Raw genomic sequence first — 24173 nt, forward strand, 5'->3', positions numbered from 1 at the left:
AGTTAATATCTGTCTCTCTCTCTCTCATTCTCTCTCCTTATATATATATGTTTCACTGCCATATGCAGCAAAAAATCGAAAACTTAACTTTCAAAACGGGATCATCAGCTACAATAGTTTCAAAAGTGATACTGGGAAAGCATGGATGGCAAAGGGTCAAAGAGGCATTAAAGGAAGGTGTCACTTTTAGAGCAGTCAAATCCATGATTTAAATCTTTTAATTCTTTCCCCAGTGACATAAGTACTGTTCAAAACAGGAGTGGGAGGTTAGACCAAATATGCCTTTTGAAGACATAATGTGTAATAGTAATATGCACAAAAATAACAGTGATGAGTTTTCCTGCTGGAAAAAAATACAACATTAATAATACAACATCATTTCTAATTTACTGTTCCAGTTCAGCAGGAGTTTTGTACCCAGTGGTACTGTTGCCAAGTGCTGAGCACATCCTGTCTTCCGAGAAAACAAGTGATGCCATAGAATAAGGAAACACACAAACAAAACAGCTCAACAGGGCAGCTCCCTGAATTCTATCCTCTGTCTAAATGTGGAGAATGGAACACAGTTTTAAAAGTATAATGAAAAAAAATGGTGGTTGACAAATTCAAGATACCGCCCATGATAAGGATTGGAAAAGTCAAAGGACCGACATTCATAGTGTACATTTAGATCATCAACTTAGAGAATATTAAGATAGATAATTGTTTTTAAAATTTCAGTGTCCTGAATACATATTTAAAACCCCAATTTGGTGAATCATGGTATTGTAGTAAGTTGCAAGTCATTAAGATTACTAATTAATTAAAAAACAAAACTCCCATTAATTTAACTAAGAAGCATTAATTTTTCAAAGTTTACTATATTCTGTTAATTTAAAACTGTTAGTTTAAAAAACTGAGCTTTGGTTTATGAATTAGTTTTAGTCTCACTAAGGAAGGAGTGGGCACAAGGAAAAAATATTAAACACACAGAACCAGTATCTTACTGCTTTGTTCAAGAAGGTACATACACATAAAAGCTTGTAAATGTTGAATGACTGAGAAAATTACTCAGTTATGTAATTTTGGTTTCTGCTTATTGTTGCGCATTTACCTATTTCTGCCTAACTGTACTGCAAGTATTTCTGTCTGGAAACTCATTCAGCTTCTGGGTAGTGAAAACATTTTAATTTCTGGTTCATCTCCCTGATTGCAATTTTTTTATTATTTGTAGAAAGGCTGTTCACACATTTCCACTTAGAAGTGGTGATTTTGTTTTGACCATATGCTTTACTAGTAGGTATTGGAATTTTTGTCTCATGGAGCCTGATGTTGAGAAATAGTTTGAATATTTTTAGAAGCATTCATGTTCTATATTATAAATATATGTTGAAGATTCTGTAAGTAGAATTTATAAAAATAGGGGTTATGTTAAAAATCTGGAACTATATGGGTGCCTTTCAAAATACTGTATTTTTATTCTGCAGCAAAATTTATGTGTTTCAGTGCCTATCACTCATTTAACACTTGTTATTTATAAGAAAATGCGTAAGTACCTTTAAACCTGAGTAGCCAAGTATTAAAGCACGTACACAGGTAAAAGATGATGAATGAATATGTGCCTGCTGCATTATTCTGTCTATGGAAGTTCATCCAGGTTAACTTTTTAATTGCAGCAAACTTTCCAAATTCAACCACAATATAAAAGTTTGGCAGGTATTGTTTGGGCTTTCTGACATTCATTCAATTTCCCAGAAATACAAGATTTTAAATAGGCTGAAGTTTAGCTTTGAAGCAAAAATAGTTCTAATTTTAAAAAAGAGTCTTATTTGTTCATCTTACATTTTTGCCTAAGAATTTATGTGGTGTGAATGATAAATATATTAATTTATAGATCTATTTCTTACATGTATCTAGTGATTATTTGATTATATGGTCCAGGAATAAATGAATCATAGTGATGAAGAAACTATGAAGAAAACCAGTGTAGTGAACCTTGATAAACTTTTATATGACTTCTCAGAGATAGAAAAGGTAAGTGAAGAAGGTAAAAAATGTTGGGACTGCCATCTGTAATTATAGTGAGACATTTCCAAAATCTTTTTGAAAATTTTAAGTTATATTAGCTCTTTAAGTTGTATCAGCTTACTGTTATGCCTTGTAATACCAACTTCATTTGGAAAGCTGTTTGTATTGACTGTATCCTAGAGACATAGGAGTGGATTCTGAGTGAAATCTGAGAAGCCTTTGTTTCTGTGCTAGAATTTTAATCATTCAGAGGCCAAATTGGCTTTCTCAGGAATACTGTGGAAGGTGGTGTTGAAGATTAACTGGATTAAACTGCTTTCATAGAATCACAGAATGGTTTGGGCTCGAAGGGACCTTATGGAACACCTAGTTCCACCCCCGCCCCCGCTGTAGGAAGGGACACCTCTCACTACACCAGGTGGTCTAATGCTGGGGCATCCTTTCAGAAGTTGTTCCTTTGTTCCTTGTTCTAGAAAAATGTTATTGCCTTATCAGGAGCAGGAATTCCTACATTCCATATGCATTGAGCTTCCTTTATCTTACATGTGTGTCATTTCTCAAAAGATTGACCCTCTGAGGAAAATCAGTGCCTCTTTTTAGACTGATGTTGATCAGCTTTCTGCTGATTTCCTGGTCAGCAAATCCATGCTGGAGGTAGTATAAAAGGAGCACCTGAAATAAATGTAGCATTTCTCTTGGAATAAACTTATTATACCAGTTCCTATTCCCACATACTGTTCAAGTTGTTGCTCTGCAAAAGTGTTGACAGCCTCATATAAAAAGCAGTAGAAAGAACCTTGAAGAGGATTGATCCAGACTCTGGGCTACAAGACTGAGGGGAAAATAGTTAATAACTCATTATGTAAGTCAGCATTCTTAGTTCTGCAGGGTAGACTTGGAACAGCAAAGGATCTCAAGTATCATTCTTCTCTATAAAGGAATATCCTGAATGGGAAGTTTTACAGGCTTGGACTGCAGTATTGTGGAATTGTTACATTTTTTTACTAACTTAAAGCATGTAAATATGATGTTAGTCCTTCTCCAATTTTCTAGAAAATATCAGAAATTAATGATGCAAATAACCTACTGATCCATCAGCTGGAAAAATGTAACAGATTGCTAACGTTAAGCCAATCAAAGGAGGAATCAGTAAAAGAGGGTAGGTTATTTTATTAGAAATGTATGATTTTTGCATGTATTCAAGAAGTTCTGAGAGATATTTCCATTATTTTCAGCCATAAAAAATAACATAGCAAGGATCAAAGATACTGTGGGAAAAGCAGTAAGGCCTAATCTTGGATCATGTAATGAAATCCATCTCATAGTAAATATTAATATTCATATTAATTTTATGAGGATTCAGATTGTTCAGTGGATGCTAATAAAATGTCATTTACCATTTACAGGTGGGAATTATAAGTCTATAATTATAATTAAAAAGTTATGAAACAAAGGAGGAATTACAGGGAAAACTATAAAATTAAGATTTGTTTTACACTAGAACTGTTTTCAGATGAGTATTTTAAATACTCATTGAGAGTATTGAGAGTCAATTGAGTCAATTGAGAAACAATATCTAGTGCTTTGCCTGGATTTGTGGTTGCTTATTCTTCTGTAGTTTGTAAAGTAGCTGAAAGGTGCATCTTTTGTAGGACTTTGATCTCTGGGAGGTCAGCCAACTAAAAGTTTGGAAGCAAGGTAGGAATAAACTCAGTTTCACACAGGAGCGTGATTGCCAGTTGGGTTTTATTTCAGTCTTCACTGGGACTTGGATAATTTGGCATTATCAGAAATTGAGTGTTGAAATTGAGCTATTGAGTGAGTGAAGTTTGCTTATGATGATAATCTCTTCAGATATACCAAAAACTCATGGTACAAGATGACAGGGGAGATGGAGATGAGTAGCAGCACAAATGGGAGGCAATTTGTATAAACAATGGTTGATGTTAGTCAGCTGCTTTTCAGGAAAGAGATCTTCGTGTCCTCTAAACAGTTCTCTTAAAATATTTGTATTCTCTTAAAATATCAGTGGACAAAGAAGCAAACACAGTGGTAGGCATGATGATGAAAGAAAAAGAGAAATAAGCATTGTGACTCTGATTTTTATGTCATGTTCTGGTCCACACATCTCAAAATAGACAATAGCAGAACTAGAAAAGGTAACAGAGAAGGAGGCAAGGCTTGGTATTGCTAGGAGGGAGCAAGATACAAGGAATCAGGAACTACTCCTGTAACAAAGACCGTGGATGTAGGCCCTTAACACCATGCAAGGCTCATTCCCACTGTGCCCATGCAGGGCTGGCCCATGGTCAGCCAAAAGTCTACATTACCAAACAAGTCTGTACTGATGAGAGTGACTCAGGAGGCTGAGTCAGAATGGAGTTCAGAAATGGTAACAAAGGCCAGACATGGCCCCCAAAGACCTCTACTTATTCCCAAGTGAAGAGGCAGGTCTGATATAAAGCCAGAAAATCACTCCCTAAGTCATGACCAGGGTCTAGTGTGTGGCTGTCACACAGCTGCAGCATAGGCCAAGGGCAAAAGCCTCTGTTTACAAGCCCCTCCCATGGGAAGAAGGGATGGCTATTTCTGAATCTGCTGCCAGCTTTTTTTTCAATGTTACCATCTATACTCTTTCTAAGATGGCCTTGTGCCCAGCCCAACACATAGAAGGTGGGGGAAAATGCACCTGGGGCTTTCACAGGTTTGGTCACAATTTTGGGACATTTGAGGGAGGACTTTGGTTGGCTGGGAAATTTTCTGCCAAGACAAAGAATAGAGCTGATATGACTCATAGCTGTAAAATTGTGAATGCACAGAGAAAGTGATTACAGCATAGAATATTCATTGTCTAAGACAATAAAAAAGAGATGGAAATAAACTTGTATATTGATTTAAAGCTAACAAAAGGAGGAACTTTTCCACACATTACAAAATGAAGTTAAATCAGTTCCACAGAAGCCAATGCATAACAGAAGTATACCTTAATCCAAAAAAACTGGAAAAAAATAATGGAAAACAAAAAATATTTTAAACACAAAGACAGTATCTCTTATTGTCCCCTTTCATTCTGTGTTTGGGAAGTTGAGAGGATGTACTAATGATAGCATGTATCTAGTTTTTTTGTCATCTTTCCTGAATTATCTCGTAGTGTGTAGTGTGAAGTGGCCTCGTGAACTTTGGTTTGAGTCAGAAACACATGTTTCTCTATTAAGCACAGAAGTCAGACAGTGCAGGACAGTCACTCAGAAACAGAAGAGGTTTCTTTATTGATGAAACCAGAAAGTGGGTGTATATAAAACAGTTTGTAAAAAAGGAAAAGGTGGACAAAAAGAAGAAATCATTCTTGCTATGGAACCTGTTATATAAAAGGTAGCAGAGAAAGTGAAAGAGACAACTCAGGAAACCAGAGCTGCTGGGATGACTGCAACAAGAGGAATGCACTGAAAACAGATCAAAGTCAGAAGAAAGATCTGAGCTTTGTAAACAGTATTGCCTCAGTTTCATGAGATAAGAGAGAAATTATTTGGTGAGATAGTTAAGCTGATATAACTGAAGAGCCTCTGGAGCTTCTCTTGAAACACAGGACAAAAAAAAAGTGTGGGTGGCAGAAGTCCAAGTAAAAATACCAGAGCAATCAGCCTGAAATATGAACTAATGTTTCAGCAACAGGGATAGTCAGGAAAAAACAAACCTCAACAATATTGAAGTCATAGGGATAATGCAGATATAGACAGGAGGCAGAATTGCTGTAAGACAAGGATCCTGGTCAATGGGTAAGAGTATTTGCAGAGATATTAGTAGCATTGACAAAAACCAGTGAAAAGCAGGAACTTGGAACAATGTGAGACATCCAAGAGGTGATTCTTAAAGCTCTTTGATGATAACGAAGTAAAATGTGAGTAAGACACCAAAGAGATAGAATGTATTTAGAAATAAAGACCATTATCATGGCTGCTCTGTTAGGTTAAGCTCAGAAAGGTGGTGGAATCCCCCCTTCTGGAGCCATTCAAGAATCATCTGGGTGCAATCCTGTGCCGTGTGCTCTGGGATGGCCCTGCCTAAGCAGAGAGGTTGGGCCAGATCCCTTTCTGTGGTTCTGTGATTCTGTACTTACTAGCAAGGTAAACTATTAGATTAATGCGCTTACCAATAAGGTAAACCCTTTCATGCCCCTATCATGAAATGCTTGTAAATTTATAGTTTTGAACTGTATTCATTATTGGTGCTCATAAAGCAGAGTTTCAAAAAAACATCCTGGACAGAAAATTGACATAAACTGTGTCAGACTGTCACAGGAACCTTCAGGTAAACAGTTAACATGTTACTGGAGATGAGCAGACCCTGTGAATAGTGACATTAGAAGTATTTCAAAAGGATGTGAAAGGCTGATGGAGTGATTATAAATTAGTGAGTCTATAGTGTTTCTAAACCATTTTTCTTTTTCTTTTTGCAATTGATAGAAATGGTCTTTGCACCTTTGTTAAATTGGCCTTGCACACTGACCCTTCAAAAGAGGTAATAGCATATGTGGTATTCAGAATCAGAGTACTAAAACTTTGGCATTGTAATTGTTAAATTCTTTATAAAAACCTTTTGAGAGGTCAAAGTACTGTGGGATTGATTAAAAGAGACCCCAAATCCCCTTTAATCTTGATGGGGTTATAGAGGGGTTCTCTGCAGCACTGGAGGGGCATAAGGGACCAAATACAGCATTGATACTTTCAATCTTTACTCTGGCAATAGTTATCTGAACAGACTGTAGTAGTGAGAATGGTTTTTGTAGAGTGATATTGCCAACTGTGGCTTGGAAAAAATATTTCTCCTAGCCTTATGCCCCAAGATGTTTCCCAGAACCCAACTCAGCTGCAGCTCCTGAAGTATCTTTTGAAGAGTTGGTCCAAAGGTGACAGAAATTGCTTACAGCAGAGGAGCAGGAAGAAAGAGTGCTGTGGAAGGACAGGCTTTTGTTCCACCTACCCTGAAGAATTTGTGGCTACTAGTGGTAGTGGGATGAGGAAGTGGAGTTTCATCCTGGCTGAAGAACACTTTGTTTTAAGAAACAAAAACAACAACAACAACAGCAACAACAACAACAACGACAACAAAAAAGAAAGTATTTCACACCTCAAGAAATCTCCAACAAGTGAGAACCTGAGGAGTCCTTGATATCCTTGTCAAAAGTCTATCCTAGAACTGTTTAAGGTAAAAGAAGAGTGGAAATTCTGAAAAAAAAAAAAGACAAAGGAAAAAAGAAAACATCTAAAAATCAAGAGAGAGGGCAGTGAAACACTTATATCCAGGATTAGGTGGAAAAAGAAAGGCAGTTTGGCCTGTGTGTACACTCTCTGAAAAGTCATAAATTAACAATTTTCTCTTGATAGGTTCTTTGCTAAACAAAGATGAGATTAAAAAAAACCAGTTTTTGTTTTGTGTACATCATTACAGATCCATTTTAGACAGATGTCTGCCATCTTTGTTTTCTACTCCTAAACCTTTTCTGTGGTGGCTAAATAGACTCCTGTGATGCTACAGTTCTGAATTAAATTCTAATATAGTTTTCTAAAAGAAAGCAATCACATTTTTGTCTGTGAAACACTTAAGGAGGTTCAATTTAGCATCTTTAGGGTTGTCTATTTGTTTATTTAGCATTTCTAAAGTGTTAAAGGAAAAAGTGGTTGAAACAATTGCCCTATTAAAAGATCAATTACAAATGCAGATGAACACTTACACTGTTCAGTCTTTCTGCATGTAAGCACTGTATCTTACAGGGAATGAATTACACAGGATCCATAGCAGATGCTATGACAGTGATCCACAAGGCTGCAAACATTAAGAAAAATTCTGCTTCTTTTCCTTAATATAGGCAAGCAAAACTTGTGGGTTCCCAGGAATTTTTTTCCAGTAACAACTTTAAGTACGTATGAGATTTGCCAAGGTGTATCCTTTAAAGATAAGAAAGATATGCAGATATTCTTGGGACTGTACAAAAGAGTGGCTAACACTTAAACAATTGTGATTCTTTTTAAAGACCGGCTTCTGCTCTAGTGTTGACTCAGATTTCTTTCCAAATTGCGCATGAACTACAAGCATCTGAGTTAATTTCCATACATTTTCAAATGGGAGGAAATTTGTAATAGAACTAGTTGGTACAGGGCATGATGATCTCGTCATTCCAACTTTGAATAGGATTTTCCCACAGTTGTTTTTGATCCGGCACAGGAACTGAGGGGCAGGCAGTGTTTCTGTGCTGCTCGTGCTCCCTCTACTGTTTTTTTTGGAAGCACGGAACGGGAGACGGTGTCTGGCTAACGTACTCGGCTGCATGAAAAGCAGACTTGATGGAAGATCAGGCTGACGGTCAAAAAGACTGAGCGGAAAACTGAACCTGTTAGCTGGGATCTTAGTTCATCTTCCTCACTCCAATATTTGTAACGTAGTCTTTAGTGATATGCTAGACAGCTTTCCAAAGGGCTTTAGTTTGATGAGATGAGTAACTGTTATTTAGCAAACTTTTATGTGTTGTGGAAATTAAAAGCCATTTAAGAAACGCAGTGGTAGTCAGGAAAGAGAAGTTTTAAAAGTAAGCAACTTCATTTGTAGAGCCTCTGCTGTTTTCAGTCTTTGACAGTTTTGTAACTCTACTGATAAATTTACATAAGGATATGAACATCATATATAAACATAAGGGATAAACCTCATATAAATGAAAACCATATCCTATATTACCAAAAGTACTTATGGTGTTTGAATATTAAAAATAGTTTTAAAAACAAAATTATGAAATACAACTATGTAAACTGATAAGAGCTTGCGTGTATAATTCTGTTGTATAAAATGAGATAATGGAGCCATAGCACATATCTGAATCTCTCAAAGCTTATGTTGAGCCATAAAATGAATGTTACATGCATCAAGGAAGGGGTAAAAAAGGGGCGAGAGACTGCAATGAGTGGATTCTCTTGGTCTTAAAAAGGATATTACCAAAGAAATACTGTCAGGAAAGTAAGTCTCAGTTTTATTAAATACATCAAATTGCTGGAAGGCTGATATGGAAAACTTCTAGTATTGCCCAGAAAACAAAATGATGCTTGTTTTCTGACTAGAAACAAACATGTAAGAGTTTTATTAAATTGTTTGTATTGCTTCATAAAATTTATTTTAATTAGTCATCAAACTAAAAGCTAAAATTAAGCAGTAACCACGTAATAATAATCTGAGTTATTTCTACAGTCAGTAAAAGGAGTAATATTTAACCAAAATTATTATAAAATATTTGATAAAATTTTGTAAACAAAATGTAAATTTGTGAAGATACTATTCAAAAATACTGGATCTTTCATTTCTTTCAGAATGCAGTGCTCTACAGAATGTGATAAAGGGTCTAACACAAACCATTGAAAACCAGTGTAACGTGAAAGGTAAAGGCAAAAAGGGCTATTTTATGTTTATGCAGTACTGTAATTTCAAATGAGCAGGCATTTAATTTTTTCATTTATATTTCCTGATTTTTTTCAGACACAGAAACTTACTGGCAGGCAAAGAGAAACAAAAAAAATTATCTAAAATCAATCTTGTGCAGTAATAAATGTCTATTGCCATTATTGCCATAGTTTACTTAGTAACTGCCTCTGGGAGGTTGTTTTTATCAATAGTTGGGCTTTAAATTCATTGTAGCGTAACACAGGCAATTTTACAAAAGGTGAGAAAGTATCATTCGGCTATTGGATTGTAAACTATTCAAGTGTTTATGCACAGTTTTTATCACTGTGTTAAACTAGAGTGTCTTAATCCTTAGTATGTAATGTTATTAAATGTTATTGCTGCTATCCACATGGACAACTACTCATTTTTACTTGAAAAAAAAAATTGCTTTATCTTTATACTACAGCTCAGCAGTATGTCATTAAGTTAATTTTATAACCATTATAAGGCATATTAGCATATATTAATACACCTCTAACATTGGATGTATATGGATGTTTTTAATACTCAAATTTATATTAATAATAATTTAAACATCTATTTTCCTTTAAATTCTCTGTTTGCATAGTTTTCTGATTTTTGGGAAACAGGCACTTAAGAACTTGCATCTTCCAATTTGAAACTGTTGTAGCCATGATAATAATCTTTTATTTTCTGAGTCAAAGAACTTTGCATCTAGATTTTCTTGAATGCATCATTTATCAGAAGACTAACGAAAGTTCTAAATAGTAATACCAAGTAAATATTATGATTAAACTTAAACTATGATTTTTCTTGTTAAAAAATGGAAACAGAAAGTATGTAGTTCTGTAATGATGATTGTAATGTCTACAAAAAAATTTCTCAAAGTCAGCCAAGTAAAAAAATGCAAGTAATTTCCTTATTCCTCTTTCATGCTAAAGAAATTGTCAAAATGTACTTTTTAGTGTAGTTTACCATATAGTTTTTGTTTATGTAGATGAAAATGATAGACTGAAGGGAACCATTCACATCTTGGAAGATAAATTAAAGACTTGTGAAGAGGTATGTCACAAATTATCATTCTTTAGGTAAAGGAATAATACTGCATCTCTATTATGCTGTATATCTTTTTGTTTAAGGTTTGCTATTGATACTCTTATTGGTGCTCTTCTGTTCATGTCTTTCATGTGTAAAAAGAGAAGGGTTGTTTTCATGACAGTATCCATGTGAGAGGGTGTTAGAAGAACTAAGATGTTAAAACTCCTTGGTGCTGAGGACTTTGGCTCAATCTAAGATGCACTTGGCGTTTTTTGAAGCTTTAAATTCTACTTCACCTTCATCATTCTAATCCCTTGCACTAAAATAAAATTTCATGTGGAAATAGGGTTGTCACATTGAAGATGTCTGATTGTGCTGCCAGAGAATCAGTAGTGCTCTGAATTTTGTCCAGTGTATTCAGGAATAAATACCACACAGAAAATAGGTCTCTATTTCTTATCTGTACCTCATAATAAATTCCATATATGATCTCTGTACTTTGTATCTATGGGCTCATTTTTGCAAAGGAGGTAAAACCAGCAGCACTAGTCATAGTTCTCTGTTTTCATAGTTCTCTGTGTGGAGAGTGTAGATCTTATATCTGTTTAGGATCAGGAATCTCACTGCTGATTTCCTTTGCCTGTGCTTGTGCTATGAGTTAAATATTAGTACCAGTAGAACTATTAACTTGACTGTTTGAGTAAAAAATGAGTAATGCCTTCTGAAGGATGTGATAAACTATTATTCCACCCATTAAACACATGTGTGAGCATGGTGGGACTTCCTGGTGTCATTCTGAAGGCGCCTATGTCCCCATATACTGATCCCCAGTCAGTGACTGCCTTGGTGAGTGCCCCCAGGCATCGCTCTGGTGAGCGGCAATCTTGTCAGAAGGTGCAACAACAGCTTTGGAGTCAGCACCTTGACAGTGGCAGTTACATACAATTCCTTGAAAATTCTGGAGTAGTTATTGGAGTAAATTTATAACTGGCATCTTCAAACTTTGAACATCAGTGCCAGCAGCATCACTGCTGCTGGTATCACTGATGTGTTTCCTGCTGCCAACAGGAAATTGTGGAATCCTTCTTATAAGCAATACTAACAAAACTCACACTTGAATCATGCAATCCTTGAGTCAAAAATCCACAAAGGTGAAACTGTTGTCCCTTAACTGACTGCATCATTGTGTCAGATCCTGTTCTCGGGAAAGGAATATTACCTCTCCATTTGCCTGTTCTCCTAAGAAGTACAGTTTCTAATTTTATATTAACAGATAGCTGTAATACAATGAAATCTGCTATGTTTTTCATCTGTGGACTTCAGCCAGACTGGGTAAGAAGTAGTTGGGCATTTAAATTTACAAGATTGAGGATAAAACAAGCACTGAATTATAGGGTACTGTATAACTTTACACGACGGTTGTGCTTTGCAGAAGGCTGAGAGCACAGAAACTGCAAGATCTTTATAAAACATTTTACGTTCACAGGAGTATAAAGATCAAATTGAGAAACTCATGACAGAAATTAAAAACAAAGAGGAAGACCACAAATTAGAAATAACACAGTTGAATTGTGATACAAGGAAAAAATGTAAGTTCTTTGAAGACTGAATGCATTAGCAATCGGTAAAGCATACTGTCACCTGTAGATGCTACATTTTGTCTAGGGTAAATATGAGTTCTAATTATTAGTGGAAACATGTGAACACTAGAAGTGGGCAGTGTTTAACAGAATTTTATCTTCGATGAAGAGAGCAGACAGTGGTAATGAAGCAATAGTACAGCAACAAAGGATGAGCAGAAATTCCCAGATAGTTAGAACAAATGCTGGGAATGTGGTCATAAAAATCAGAAGGAATGAAATTTTGAGTTGTGTCAACTGGAACTTTGCTTTGAACTGTAAGCTAGATTGCTGTTCGAATCTTCTATCTGTGTTCAGGAGAGTAGAACATTATTTTCACAAATAAATATTTCTTTAATGAGGAAAAAACTGATTTCTATGTTCACTTGCTCCATTAGAGATATAACCTTAAAAAGGAGGATTTTTTGGTCATCCATATAGGTGAAAACAAGGAAATTTTTTGTAAATTATATGCCTTTTTTAAAAAGACACCATCTTACTGGTGTCTTTTTAAAAGGACAGTGTGGTTTTCAGTATGGTTTTTGCTTGAATTGTCTTCCAGTGAAACGTTGACCTGATGTTCAAGAAAGTCTTACTATTTGGAAAATCATGTTAATTTTTCATCTACACAATTTCATCTATTGTAATCATAATTTTGGTGTTACTGTGTTGCTAGTTGAAGTAAAAGAAATGGAGTATAGAGAAGAGAGAGAGAAAAAAGAACTGGAAATATTAGAGCTAACTAGACAGCTGAAAATTCAAAATGAAGAGAAGCAGAATGAAATAATTAAACTGCAGATAGAGGTATGCATTACAAAGCTGACTCAAAGATGAACTGGGCATTGGGTAAACTTCATAGAGACTGTGTAGTGAAAAAAATATTAATTAGTACTAAACAAAGCAATATGATGGAATCTAGAAAACTTAATTATTTATTGTCTTTATGAGGATCAATGGCAGGTGCTCCCTTCCACAATGGTAACTGACTCCTGCTCAGGAGTCAAGTCCCACCTACTGTATAGGGAGACTGAAGGTTGCTCTCTTCTTGTTCCAAATTAAATTACTTAGAAACAGTTTTAGATTTTGAGCTATTAAAAAATTCAACAATGTCTTCTGCTTAACTTTCTTGGTTTTAATTTCTGAATGGTGTGAACATATATATTTTTAAAGAAAATTCCAATAAAAATTTCTAATCCTGCAGAGCATTGAGACGGAGCATTCAACATGTATTTCATTGCTCATGTTTTAAAACACTCATTACAGAAAGAATTAGGGAAATACTTCAAACCTTTCACACATCAAAAAAGAAATAAGATGTGGCAGTGTTCAGATTGACTTATCCTTGGAACATAAGAGAAGAATGATGGTTCTGAAGGATTTTAGCACTGTCTGTATTTTCTCCTCCTGTAGATATGTAGCTGAGAAGCCTTCAATTTTATTCCTTTTTCCAGAAGCATTTTTTTCATCTACATTGTTTTAGTTAATCATATTTGTACTACTTTTGCAAAACATTGAGGCTTTTTTTTTTTAAGAAATACAGCTTTTTAAGAAAAACTGCATTCTTTTTAAAATAAACATAAGTAGCCTTGTTTTTCTAGACTTAATAGAAAGGCTTGCTGCTACTACCCTCAGGTGAAAAAATGCAACTAATAAAAAGCGAAAATTACACTTGACATACTTAATACACCTTTTTTTTCCCTCTCCTGTTCATTCTCACCATTTTGTCTTTGCCTGATTCTTTCAGTTCAATGCTAAATTGGCAAGAGCTCAGGATAAAACCACCAAGTCCTTTTCAGATGCTTCAGTCTTACCACAAAGTATCTATCGAAGGGTAGGTGCTTTCATAGAGCATAGCACACAGATACTGTTTCAGAGTGTTTGAAGCAGGAGTTCCCTGTGGTTTCTCCATGTGTTCTCTCCCGCACACCCTTCCCACCTCTACACAACTCAATTCATAGAATCATAGAATAATTTAAGATAGAAAAGGCTTTTAAGATCATCAAGTCCAACTCTCATGGCTCTTGACATACTGATACTACTGTGGGCAAACAATAGAGAAAAGCAATGTGTGACGTGGTTTTACTACAGAACTTTTAGCCTGGAAACCTGAAGAAACAGAAACACTGGCATCAGTGGCACTGATAAAATACTCTGCATATGCTTGGTTGTTTGGGTTTTTTTTGGTTTTTTGGGGTTTTTTTAGGCTTAAGACTTTGGCATGGCAGATAAACAAGATTCCAGGGAAATAGTTTTTGTAATTTTGTGATACAAAATACCGACTAAAATATTCTTATTAGAATATATCTTACTTGCAATAGCAAAATGAATTGTTACATATTTTTTTATCTGATGTTTAAGAATTAAGCCTTTGCCTGTACTTTTACAGAAGCTGCAGCATCTCCAGGAAGAGAAAAACAAGGAAATTGAAATTCTCCGAAACACCATAAGAGACTTGGAGCAACGTCTTAATAAAGGCCAAGACCTGCCCTTCAAACGGAGGAGATTCTGAGTAAATTACTTGAAGTATTTCAGTGTTTCAAATTCTGCATCTCAAAATAAAAACAAGATATGAAGAAAGTATGTTTTATTGAAAACACTCTTGTCAAACATTCCAAAGGCATGCATTCTGTATATATTCAAAGCTACTCTCTTGCTAATCAGCATTCACAATAAAAAGATTCAGGTTTTGTAGGAGTAGTAATTTCCCTATTAAACCATCATTAATTATGGTGTATGCTTTCATAGCAGTTTTCTTTTCATCAATATTCTCTTCTTCATCCATGAATCCTTCAACAACTGGATTTGCTTCCATTCAGTTAATCAAACATTAGGAATGCTAGGCTATAGACAGAGAAGTTATACAAGTTTAAGTGGTATATTATGTTAATTGATACAGATTGCTAATTGATACAGACTTATCAAATTCAGCACTGTTATAAACAATTATCAACATTACACCAAGATCAAACTTGTTTCATCCCACCCTCCTTTTAATTCTGATTCTCAGGTGTTGACACTACTTCTCACTTCAGGATGATCTAATTGATTTAGTAGGATTTTACGTGCTGTCTCAGTTTGTATTAATGGACGCTCTTACTGTATCTAAGAGCCAAAAAGCTCTTAAGGTTGTTAAGAAAGCTTTGTCAAAGTTAAGTATATCAATCTGTTACTTAAAAATAAAGCAGTCACTGTCTGTATATTACATTTTTTATGTGGAATTATTCTGTCACATTGCTTAGGAGTAAGGTTTGCTTGTACATGATTTGTATCCCCAAGTTAGGAACTCAACCTAATTGTCTTCCTAATAAAAAATGATTAAAATATCTGTCTTGGTTATCTTCTGTTCTGGATTGCAAAACATCAGACAGGAGCCCCTAGGTCATAGTTTATGCTCCTGTCCTCACAAATGCAAGCAGAATGTTAGAAGAGAAACAAGAAAGACAAATTAACCAAGAATGCAGACACCTTCCCAGTGGAACTGAAAAACAAACTAGGGGTCAACCAAATTCCTTTAAATCATGAAGCTTTTCACTGATGGAATTTGACAGGTATTCAATCATTCTAAAAGCACTGCTCTAAAACTACACTTCTTTGCAATATACCCATACCAGTCAGCACAATTTTGAATTTGGGACAATAAAAACACTCAATCTGTTAATTTTTCTGCTTTTGTGACTATATTAACTGAGTTAGTGTGACTCCCTTGGTTCTGGAAGGTGCTTAGTTTGTTTTTCAGGATCAGTTCCTCGCCTTTTCCTGTCACTGTCAGGTGTCACTAGTTTCACTTGCTCCTGCTGGTGATGAATGTCAGGCAGCAGAGAGCAGACGGCACTGTCAAGACTCAGTGACATCCTCTGCTGCCAGCTGCCCGTGTCACCTGCAAGAATTTGGTAGTGCTCCACGACACTGTCAGGTGACAGAATTCCCTAGCTCTTCAAACAGAAGGTGTCGACAATGACAGGATCAGCTACCAGAGGTAGAGTCTGATCCTGTCTGCCAATTTCAAGTTAACTGGTTTTTGCAGCTGTTTTTCCCTTTCTTTCGTAGTTTTTTATCTTGTGAAATTTCCACAATTTCTCCTGGAGGGGCAGTGTCTACGTGCTCCTGACTACCTATCTGATCATGTCTGTGACGGCCAAAAAGCCTGTGGTGCCAGCCGCTGTGAGGATGCTGTCTCTCAGTTTCAGCAGCAGCCTGGTGGTTCTCATGTTTGGGATCACGGCTGCCCTGGTGATGGTGGTGGTGGCGGTGGTGGTGGTGTCCATGTCTGTGCGGGCTGTGATGGGAATGCTGACCTGTCGGCTTGGGTTCTACCTCTGACAGCTCTTCAACTGCTTTTTTAGTGATGTTTTCACATACACCATCAGTATCAGGTTCCTGCAAAACAGATGCTTGCATTAAATACAGGGCACTGTATTCAATTAAACTAAATGTAAAGTTTAACTGGCATTTTTGCAGAGCATGAAAGGCACTTTTAAGTTATTTGTGCTATTTTGCTGAATGTATGAACATATCAAAAATAGCCTTGTGCTGTCACACCACTGTTGACTAGACAGAGCTTTTTAGCAATTATAATTCCAGTAACTGCTAATAACAATTATTCTAATCCTAGATCCTACGTCTGACCTGTCTGTGGTCTACATTTAGCTAGAATGCTGCACAATGGGATCAAAAATTATTATTTTTGTTGAACTTCCATGAAGTATGTACATTTCTTGATAATCCTTAAAAGTATTTCTGGTCTTGAATGATTCATTAAAGAAAGCTACCCTTCTTTTATAGCAGTAACAATAACTTGTCACCTTATATTATCACTTTTTTAAAATAACTCCTGTAGGAATTAAACTGTGTTTAAATGCAAACTACAATGAATAGTAACACAAACCAGCTTGAGTTTGATTCCTGGGTTTTAAAACAAATACGTACTTACCCATCCCACAAAATTAGAGTAGTTAATTGCTCACTACCTCTATAGCTCTACAAACAGAATTACTCTCCATGATTGCATTTACATTTCTGACAATTACTTGCATTTCTGTCAAGGACAGGAATTCACATAGTCAATCAGTCTATTTGAAATCAAATCTAATTCACTTAGAAAAATGTTTAAAAGCTATCTGTCAAGATGCATGAAATGTGTAAATTCAAAAGAGTATATTTTTGGATTAATCATTCTGAAATAATTTTTTTAATACCAATCAAATCCACTTTTCTATTATAAACAGAATGAGACAAGAAAATACCATGTAAGAGCAGTTTCCACACGTGTTTTCGCAGTATGCAATCTTAATAGATTCCTCCACATACTGAAAATGTAGGAAGGAGTAGGGCATACCCAGATGATACACTAGACGGCCGCATCTAAGGAGAGAAAGAAATCTGTGGTTACAAATACCTACACCTACCTCTTTCTTATGGTATCTCACTTTACTTGCATCAATCCACGCACAATGTACAGTTCCACGGGGAGTGTTTTTGTTCCATTTCACAGGAAAATCATTACAAATGCTTGTCTGCTCACCTGCACTGGCCAGAATGTGAAGCAGGATTTCTGGCTGATGTGGTAGCTGCCCTGCCAGAAGCCTGTCCTTTAGTGGCACCTGGCAAAGGTGCACTTGTTACAGACCCACTGGGATAATGAGAAGGGTTCTTTGCATAGTGGTTGCTGCATCCTTACCTCACAGGTGTTTTGACTGGGATTGGCACTGCAGTGCACCTGCATTACTGATTTATTGTGCATGAGGGGATTGTTATGGTGCCTGCTTGCCCCATGTCTGCACTTGAGGGTTCTGATACGCACTTGACTAAAGAACTGATCTGCTCAAAGGAGCTGGAGAAAATGCAGAACCTGTACACAAGGGCAGCTCATTCAGTGCCAACACACAGTCCCCTGGCCTTAGCTCACACATGTGAACTGCATGTTTAGGACCAGCAGCAGGTAAAGCTTTTGTGGCAAATACACAGTAAGAACACAGACTCCTGTTCATGGATCACAGCCAGGCTAGTGCTAAGCCAATTCATAATGTCACACACCCTGTGTGTCAATAGCACAGAACTGGTCAACCTTTCAAATGCTCTGGGCAAGGTGTCTGGGCCCCCTCCCAGACGAAATACAGCACTGTTCTGTTTGTCTGTTGTATGACAGACATACAGCCTTCCTTACTTGGGAATATTTGCTGCTGTAGCATTCAAGATCATTCATTCCACTGCTAGCTTCATCCCACAAACTTAATGTAGCTAATTTGTTTAAATTCATCACATTACAGAAAAAGAGTACCTTTCTAACTCTGTATTAAGCTTATTTATGGTTTAGCATGAACCTGGAATGTTCATTACAGTAATATAAAATAACAAGGATAGACATGTTTCAAGTGTCAGATTTTTCAAGTAACTATCATCACATCAAAATCGAAAAACTGGGATTTCAACTACAGTTCCTACTGGTGCTGCCAGAATATACTTGTGGCAGAATCTTATATGAAAAAGCAATTTTCTTCTGAAGTTTTAAGTTTTTCCTAAAGACTAATTTTTCCTTATGTCTACATGACATTTTCAACAACTCTCATCAAAAAGTTTCCATGAGATAAAAGATTCTACTTTGACATGCATGGATGTAATGGAATTATCTGAAAATAAATACACTATAAAACCATGAACATGTTACCAAATTTTACACTCACTTATGTTCATCTAAATCCACGGTAATTATAAAGAAAAAAATATTTATTCCAAAATTACTTATGCAAAAGCAGATTTTGCTTTTGTAACTTTGTTGTTCCAGTAAATACTAGCACTTTATGTAGTTCAACTTAGAAGCTGAGCATGATGTCTTTGTTATTTGCACATCAATAAAATAATGTAGAGACTTGCAAATCATTACTCAAAAAATATGCAAATATTTTCCCATGTTTGTCTCTAAGCACACACCTGTCATAGATGAGAAAGTCATCCTTGTTTCCATTTAAAGTAGTCCAGACATCCTCTTGGTGCTCATCTTGCTGGTAGACAGTAATGTAGTCTGAAACACGTTCTTTTAGTAGGTGAAATTCCCTCCGGGATTGAGCTCCCTGATGGTTGACAACCACATATGAGATGTTGACCAATCCTTCATTCTCTAACTTTACTCGCAGGTCCTCCAAACTAGTGGGAATGTAAATAAGCAAGACCACAAATCATTAGAGAATCATGCGATTTGACACAAAAGTTAATATGCTCTATCTAGCTTTTATTACAGCTGTATGATCTGGAGTTTCTTCCCTTTCATTTGTATTTTTCCTATGGAATTGCTCTAGAAAACTTTTATTTTTCAGTTATGGGAAATAGTCTAGAATATGGAAGATTCTTTCAATTTTTTCCAAAATGTAAGAACCAAACCCAACTACCTTGAAAGCCAAACACAAAGCCCACTTTTAACTTCGACGGAGCCACAGATTTACCACTGTGTTTTTAAATCAAATTCTTAATAAACTTGCAAAGCCTATTATGATATGTTAGATGTGCAGCCTAGAGGGGCAAACTAAGGTGTTCTCACTGTGACTAAAATCCAAACCTGAAACTGGTACTATGAATTTTTAAGCCAAAATAATTTCATAATTTCTAAATGAATCAAAGATAAAAGCTTTATGCAATTCCTGTTTGGCTCAGCTTGAAATTATTTTATTACCATTGTTACTGTCATGATAGCTAATTATTTGCAAGGAGTAAGTTCTACAAAACAGAGCACCAACGTCCCTGGTCTTGGATGAAAACCTAACACTGATCACTTCTTTGAATGCTTCATCAATTTTTTGACAGGACAGTATTTACCTTAACTTCTGTATTTTTGAAATATATGTAGGATCTCTGAACACAGGCTGAAAAGCCTCGTGAAAAGCACATGTTTTGGTTTATTTTTTCACCTACAGGTCTTACATAAGAAATCAATGATCACAGATCTCTCTATTTCAGATCAATGTTAAAGAACTGTGATATTTCTTGGCTTCACCATTTTTACTATATTAATCATCTATTGCTGTTTTCATTGGGTGTTCCTGTGGTCTGGGTTTCATTAATGTCAAGTTGATCATACTATTTATTATGTTGTAAACCTAATTTGGAGAAGATGATCTGCCAGTCAGGAGTAGGTCAAGAGATAAAGGATCTTACCCACTGGCACAGAACCCTTCTGCTGATAGTGAGCCAGGTCACTGTCATGCCAGCTGTGATGGTAGAATTTGGGGCAGCTAGAGTTCATGGAGTGCATCTGTGGCAGGGCACACGTAGCATTCTCAGCTGGACAACAAAAATCGGGACAAGATCCATGCTTACCTGGAAGCCTGCCGCAGGCACAATAATCAGCTAGCCTGGAGGAGAGCCACCACTGTCACCGAGCCTCTGGAGTTCCACATAGGGTCCTCCTCCCCAATACGCCATTCTGGGGGCTCCTGGCAGTTCTGGATCTCTGTCTCTCCTCCTGGGAGGAGACAGAGGGCCAGAACTAGCCCCAGACCTGCCCACATGGCTGGGCTTTACCTGAGAGAAGAGAGAAAATAAACAAAGTAAGGCTAATGCCGAAATAAAGCTCAGACTCTGAAATCCCCATAAGAAAACACAGCAGCATATTGGCTCAATTCAGGGCGGGGGGGGGGGGGAAAATCAAACCCCTCTAAGAATAAATCTGAGCTCCTTGTCTACTGCTCACTTTCTTTGGTTTTTCAGTAGAGCTCCTCTATAATAGAGGCAGGTGATTTTTCTTTGTGGTCCTTAAAGGTTTTTGTGGTTTTTTTGTTACTGTGTTTGAACAGCTACAAAGTAAACATTCAGAATAACTGGATTTTTTTTCAGTATACTAATCTTTCTCCTTGTAATTTCTTTTTGACCAATTTTAACACTTCAGTGTTAGTTTTTCTTGTTTCTTGTTTCAAGTGTTTCTTGTTTTTTGAAATAAATTGTGGTAAGCCTGTTTATGTCAGTAAGAATCTAGACCAGTTCACTCCAGTTACAGAGTAATTCCTCTGTCTTAAAAGTACACGCACCAACAGTGGATTTCAGTGCACAGTAAGTACTACAGAACACAGCAGAAAATAATAAAAAATACTTCAAAATTTTTACAAGTCAGTCTGGAGTATCTGGATTCCACTGAGAAAAAACTATGAAGAAGTCAGACACCAGAAACAATTTTGCAAAAACCAGAAATGAAAACTGAATTTCAGGACTCCTCAGATCTTATAAAATCTCATAGCCATATTTAGTTCAGTTAATGTTTATGGAAATCAAGGCATATAAGAAATTCTATAATTACCTTTTCATTTTATTCCATTAACATCTCAATTTTGGCTTAAACACACATTATCAAGAAATACTTAAAATTATAAGCATATAAAATTATAAAGCTGCTCCCCAACATGTCCTAGATTGTGGAATTGTTCAATTTCACCACTCATATCAGTCTGACAGTGACCACAAAACAGTTTGGAAACAATAAACTCTGATAAATAATACATGTTCCATCCATCTTGCCATAGCCTAAAAGATTAATAATAATTGACCTTTTGAAACAAGAGTGATTTGTTGCTGCATTTGTGAAATCCAGCTGTCCCTGACAGTTCTTTCCCGACGTTCTAGGTAAAGTGCTTTGAAGACAAAACTGAGGTCCAGTATATACCAACACAGACTTTTTCCATTCTTTCCACACATCAGGAAAGCAGCCTGTCTTTATATCCATTATGAACACATGAGACTGTCATGGCATTTTTATATCCTTCCTTGCCTTTCCAGCAGCCTTCTGCAGCACTGGCATGCAGTGCCCAGCAACAGCTGTCCACCCTGTGAGCTGCAGGAGAGCCATGTCCTGCCTTATACTTCTCTTCATATTTCAACTTTCAACTTCGTTTCCAATGGAAATTTCCACAGTCAGCCTTTGCAGCCAAAGAAACAAGCAAACACTCAGCCAAATCTTAAGTCATGAAGCTCTTTCACAGCAAACCCAGCACACTTACCCTTTTCTCCTCCCCCTTCTTGGCAGCTCTGCCTGGCTCTGCTGCAGAAGGAAACAGCGTGGGGAAAAGGGCTGTGGTATTTATATGGCTCTTGTTTATCTCACTTTGCAGATACGGTTCAAAGTTCAGGGAGCTTTTTCTGAACGACCCTGCAAGCAAAGGAAACCCCTTGAGCAAAAAGTACCCAAAATATTTCTCCATTAACTAATCCCAAGTAGAAACCATTTATTGTGCATAACAGTGAAGCATTTTTACTATCATGACTTCAAATATCTTGTTATGCAGTTTGTCAGTCACCCCGGTCAGCGGGAGGTAGTGGTACAGTCAGAGGAGGGGGATGGGCTGAGGAGTTATTTTCTGAACACAGTGGTAACCACAGTGAGGGGGGGAAGGTACTTCTCTATTTACAAAAACGCTGAGCTAGCAGGTTTTTTCTTGTGTGCTTTATCTGATATTTGCCTTAGAGAATGTTGTGCTCCATCTGAGGGCATGTGTATACTGAGCTCCTTTGGCCCAGCTATTCTTGATTATATCATTCTGCTTTCAAATTTTCTCCTTAGAACCTCCCAGTTCTTCAACTTTGTTGCAAGCTAGAGCCCAGAACTTCAGACATTTAAATCAATGTAGCTAGATGAAAGTCATGAAGCTCTAGCTACTGGCAGTAGGTACCTGAGCCTCTGTATCTCACTTTTATATTTCCTTAACCCCAGGATCACTTAGGTATCTATGGACATCCAGGTTAAACTGTTTCCCTGCTCTCTTTCCTTGGTGAGAGAATTGTTTATGCATGATGTTTTACTTCAACAGCAGTTTGCTTTGCTTTGATTTCCGCCAATGTACACGTTACATGTGTTTATGGGGAAATCAATGCTTAAAAAGTTGGTGTGCCATCACAGTTCAAGGTGGTGAGATTGATACTGCTTAGATCTAAGGCTTGAGGCCATCTTCTGCACAGATAAGCATTTTGCTTTAGGCTGGATGCAAGATAGAGAACTGCTGACCTTGGGAGTTTCTGCTGTATAAGTCGTATGCACTTCTTTTCCACTGGTCAGTGGAAAGAATGAGAAAGATCTGAACTCCTGTTCAGTAGTCTTGGAAGACAGAATGCAGAAAACAGATGGACTTCATACTAGACCTGAAGTTCTTTTCAGAGGTGGAGTATGCTTGTATTCCTTATATTGTTAGGGAAACACATCTTGTATTCTTTGCTGGGTTGGTACCAAACCCTCATATGTGCAATAGTGCCCTTCACTGTTTCAATTGATGGGCAATTCGCTCACCTCCTGCTTCAGGTGTTTGGGTTCATTCCCAGTGCTGATAAAATCCTGTAAGGTTGGCTGGAGGTATTTGGTGTGCATCACATCCACCAATTCTTGCATGAGCACAGAGGCAGCCAAAAAATGAAGCAGGTACAGCTCTGTTAACAGGGCTAATAAAAGTGATGCAGCTCACTGGTGACTGACAGTTGTTCTCTTGCCAGTTACAGCAACACAGGTGGAGACACTCTCGAAGAGCAATAATCCTTTTCCTTTTCCTTTTCTTTGTAGAGAGGATGTGGACAAAGTTCGATTAACAAGTGCTGAACCTATAAACTATAGGTAATACCACTGAGTGCTGGCTGAGACATGCAACTCACAAGTACTGAAGAACTCAGGGTTCAGGCAGAGTAAACAGAGATGAAGCAGCTGTAGTATAAAACAAGTATCTCGCTGTGGAAAGCACACTAAGGATGGAAATGGACAGTGGGCACTGTGGAAAAGTTAGTATTTCCTCCCATACAGTATGCAGAGACACCTGCAGACCCTCAGATGCCTTACCAAGAGATGAGAAACACCAGTTGCTAGCAATTGTCCCTATGACAATAAATACTATATGTAGTATTATTTATTATTATATTTATTATAATCCTTATAATATTAAGATTATTTCAACTATATTCAAAGTGATAAGCCATAAGCATCTTACTTTTTATGTTCACCTTAGATCATTGCTCTGCCTCAATAAATATTGAGGAAAAAAGTTCCTCTGTCTGAAAGCAAGTGGTAGGAAATATTATAATCTTGGTTGTGGATTAAAATAGATGTAA

General features: G+C 36.8%; 2 protein-coding genes across 3 annotated transcripts; one reads left to right on the forward strand and one right to left on the reverse strand.

The window, feature by feature from the left end:
- Nucleotides 1–1926: 1926 nt before the first annotated feature.
- Nucleotides 1927–15050, forward strand: CCDC152 (coiled-coil domain containing 152). The gene is made up of 8 exons (XM_038124917.1): nucleotides 1927–2013; nucleotides 3061–3166; nucleotides 9360–9428; nucleotides 10451–10515; nucleotides 11978–12080; nucleotides 12787–12914; nucleotides 13855–13941; nucleotides 14497–15050. Exons 1-8 carry the CDS (start codon nucleotides 1927–1929, stop codon nucleotides 14617–14619), a joined length of 768 nt encoding a protein of 255 aa, XP_037980845.1. The 3' UTR covers nucleotides 14620–15050.
- Nucleotides 14678–22240, reverse strand: LOC119695786 (selenoprotein P). 2 transcript variants are annotated; one of them, XM_038124916.1, is made up of 6 exons: nucleotides 22088–22239; nucleotides 20418–20621; nucleotides 19038–19250; nucleotides 17354–17471; nucleotides 16406–16487; nucleotides 14680–14951 (listed from the first exon to the last, which is right to left on the reverse strand). In XM_038124916.1, exons 2-6 carry the CDS (start codon nucleotides 20606–20608, stop codon nucleotides 14947–14949), a joined length of 609 nt encoding a protein of 202 aa, XP_037980844.1. In that variant the 5' UTR covers nucleotides 20609–20621; nucleotides 22088–22239; the 3' UTR covers nucleotides 14680–14946. The 2 variants fall into 2 exon arrangements, with proteins under 2 accessions (XP_037980843.1, XP_037980844.1); XM_038124915.1 differs by having other exon boundaries at nucleotides 14678–16487; nucleotides 22088–22240.
- Between the last annotated feature and the right edge of the window lie 1933 nt (nucleotides 22241–24173).

This window comes from Motacilla alba, chromosome Z, assembly GCF_015832195.1.
Source record: "Motacilla alba alba isolate MOTALB_02 chromosome Z, Motacilla_alba_V1.0_pri, whole genome shotgun sequence".
In the NCBI taxonomy this organism is placed as follows: Eukaryota; Metazoa; Chordata; class Aves; order Passeriformes; family Motacillidae; genus Motacilla; species Motacilla alba.

Bases quoted from the DNA above. Each gene is read 5' to 3' on its own strand.
- CCDC152 (XM_038124917.1), top strand. From the start codon at position 1,927: ATGAATCATAGTGATGAAGAAACTATGAAGAAAACCAGTGTAGTGAAC. The intron at 3,167-9,359 runs GTAGGTTATTTT...CATTTCTTTCAG, and splicing joins GGAGGAATCAGTAAAAGAGG to AATGCAGTGCTCTACAGAAT. The intron at 9,429-10,450 runs GTAAAGGCAAAA...TTGTTTATGTAG, and splicing joins AAACCAGTGTAACGTGAAAG to ATGAAAATGATAGACTGAAG.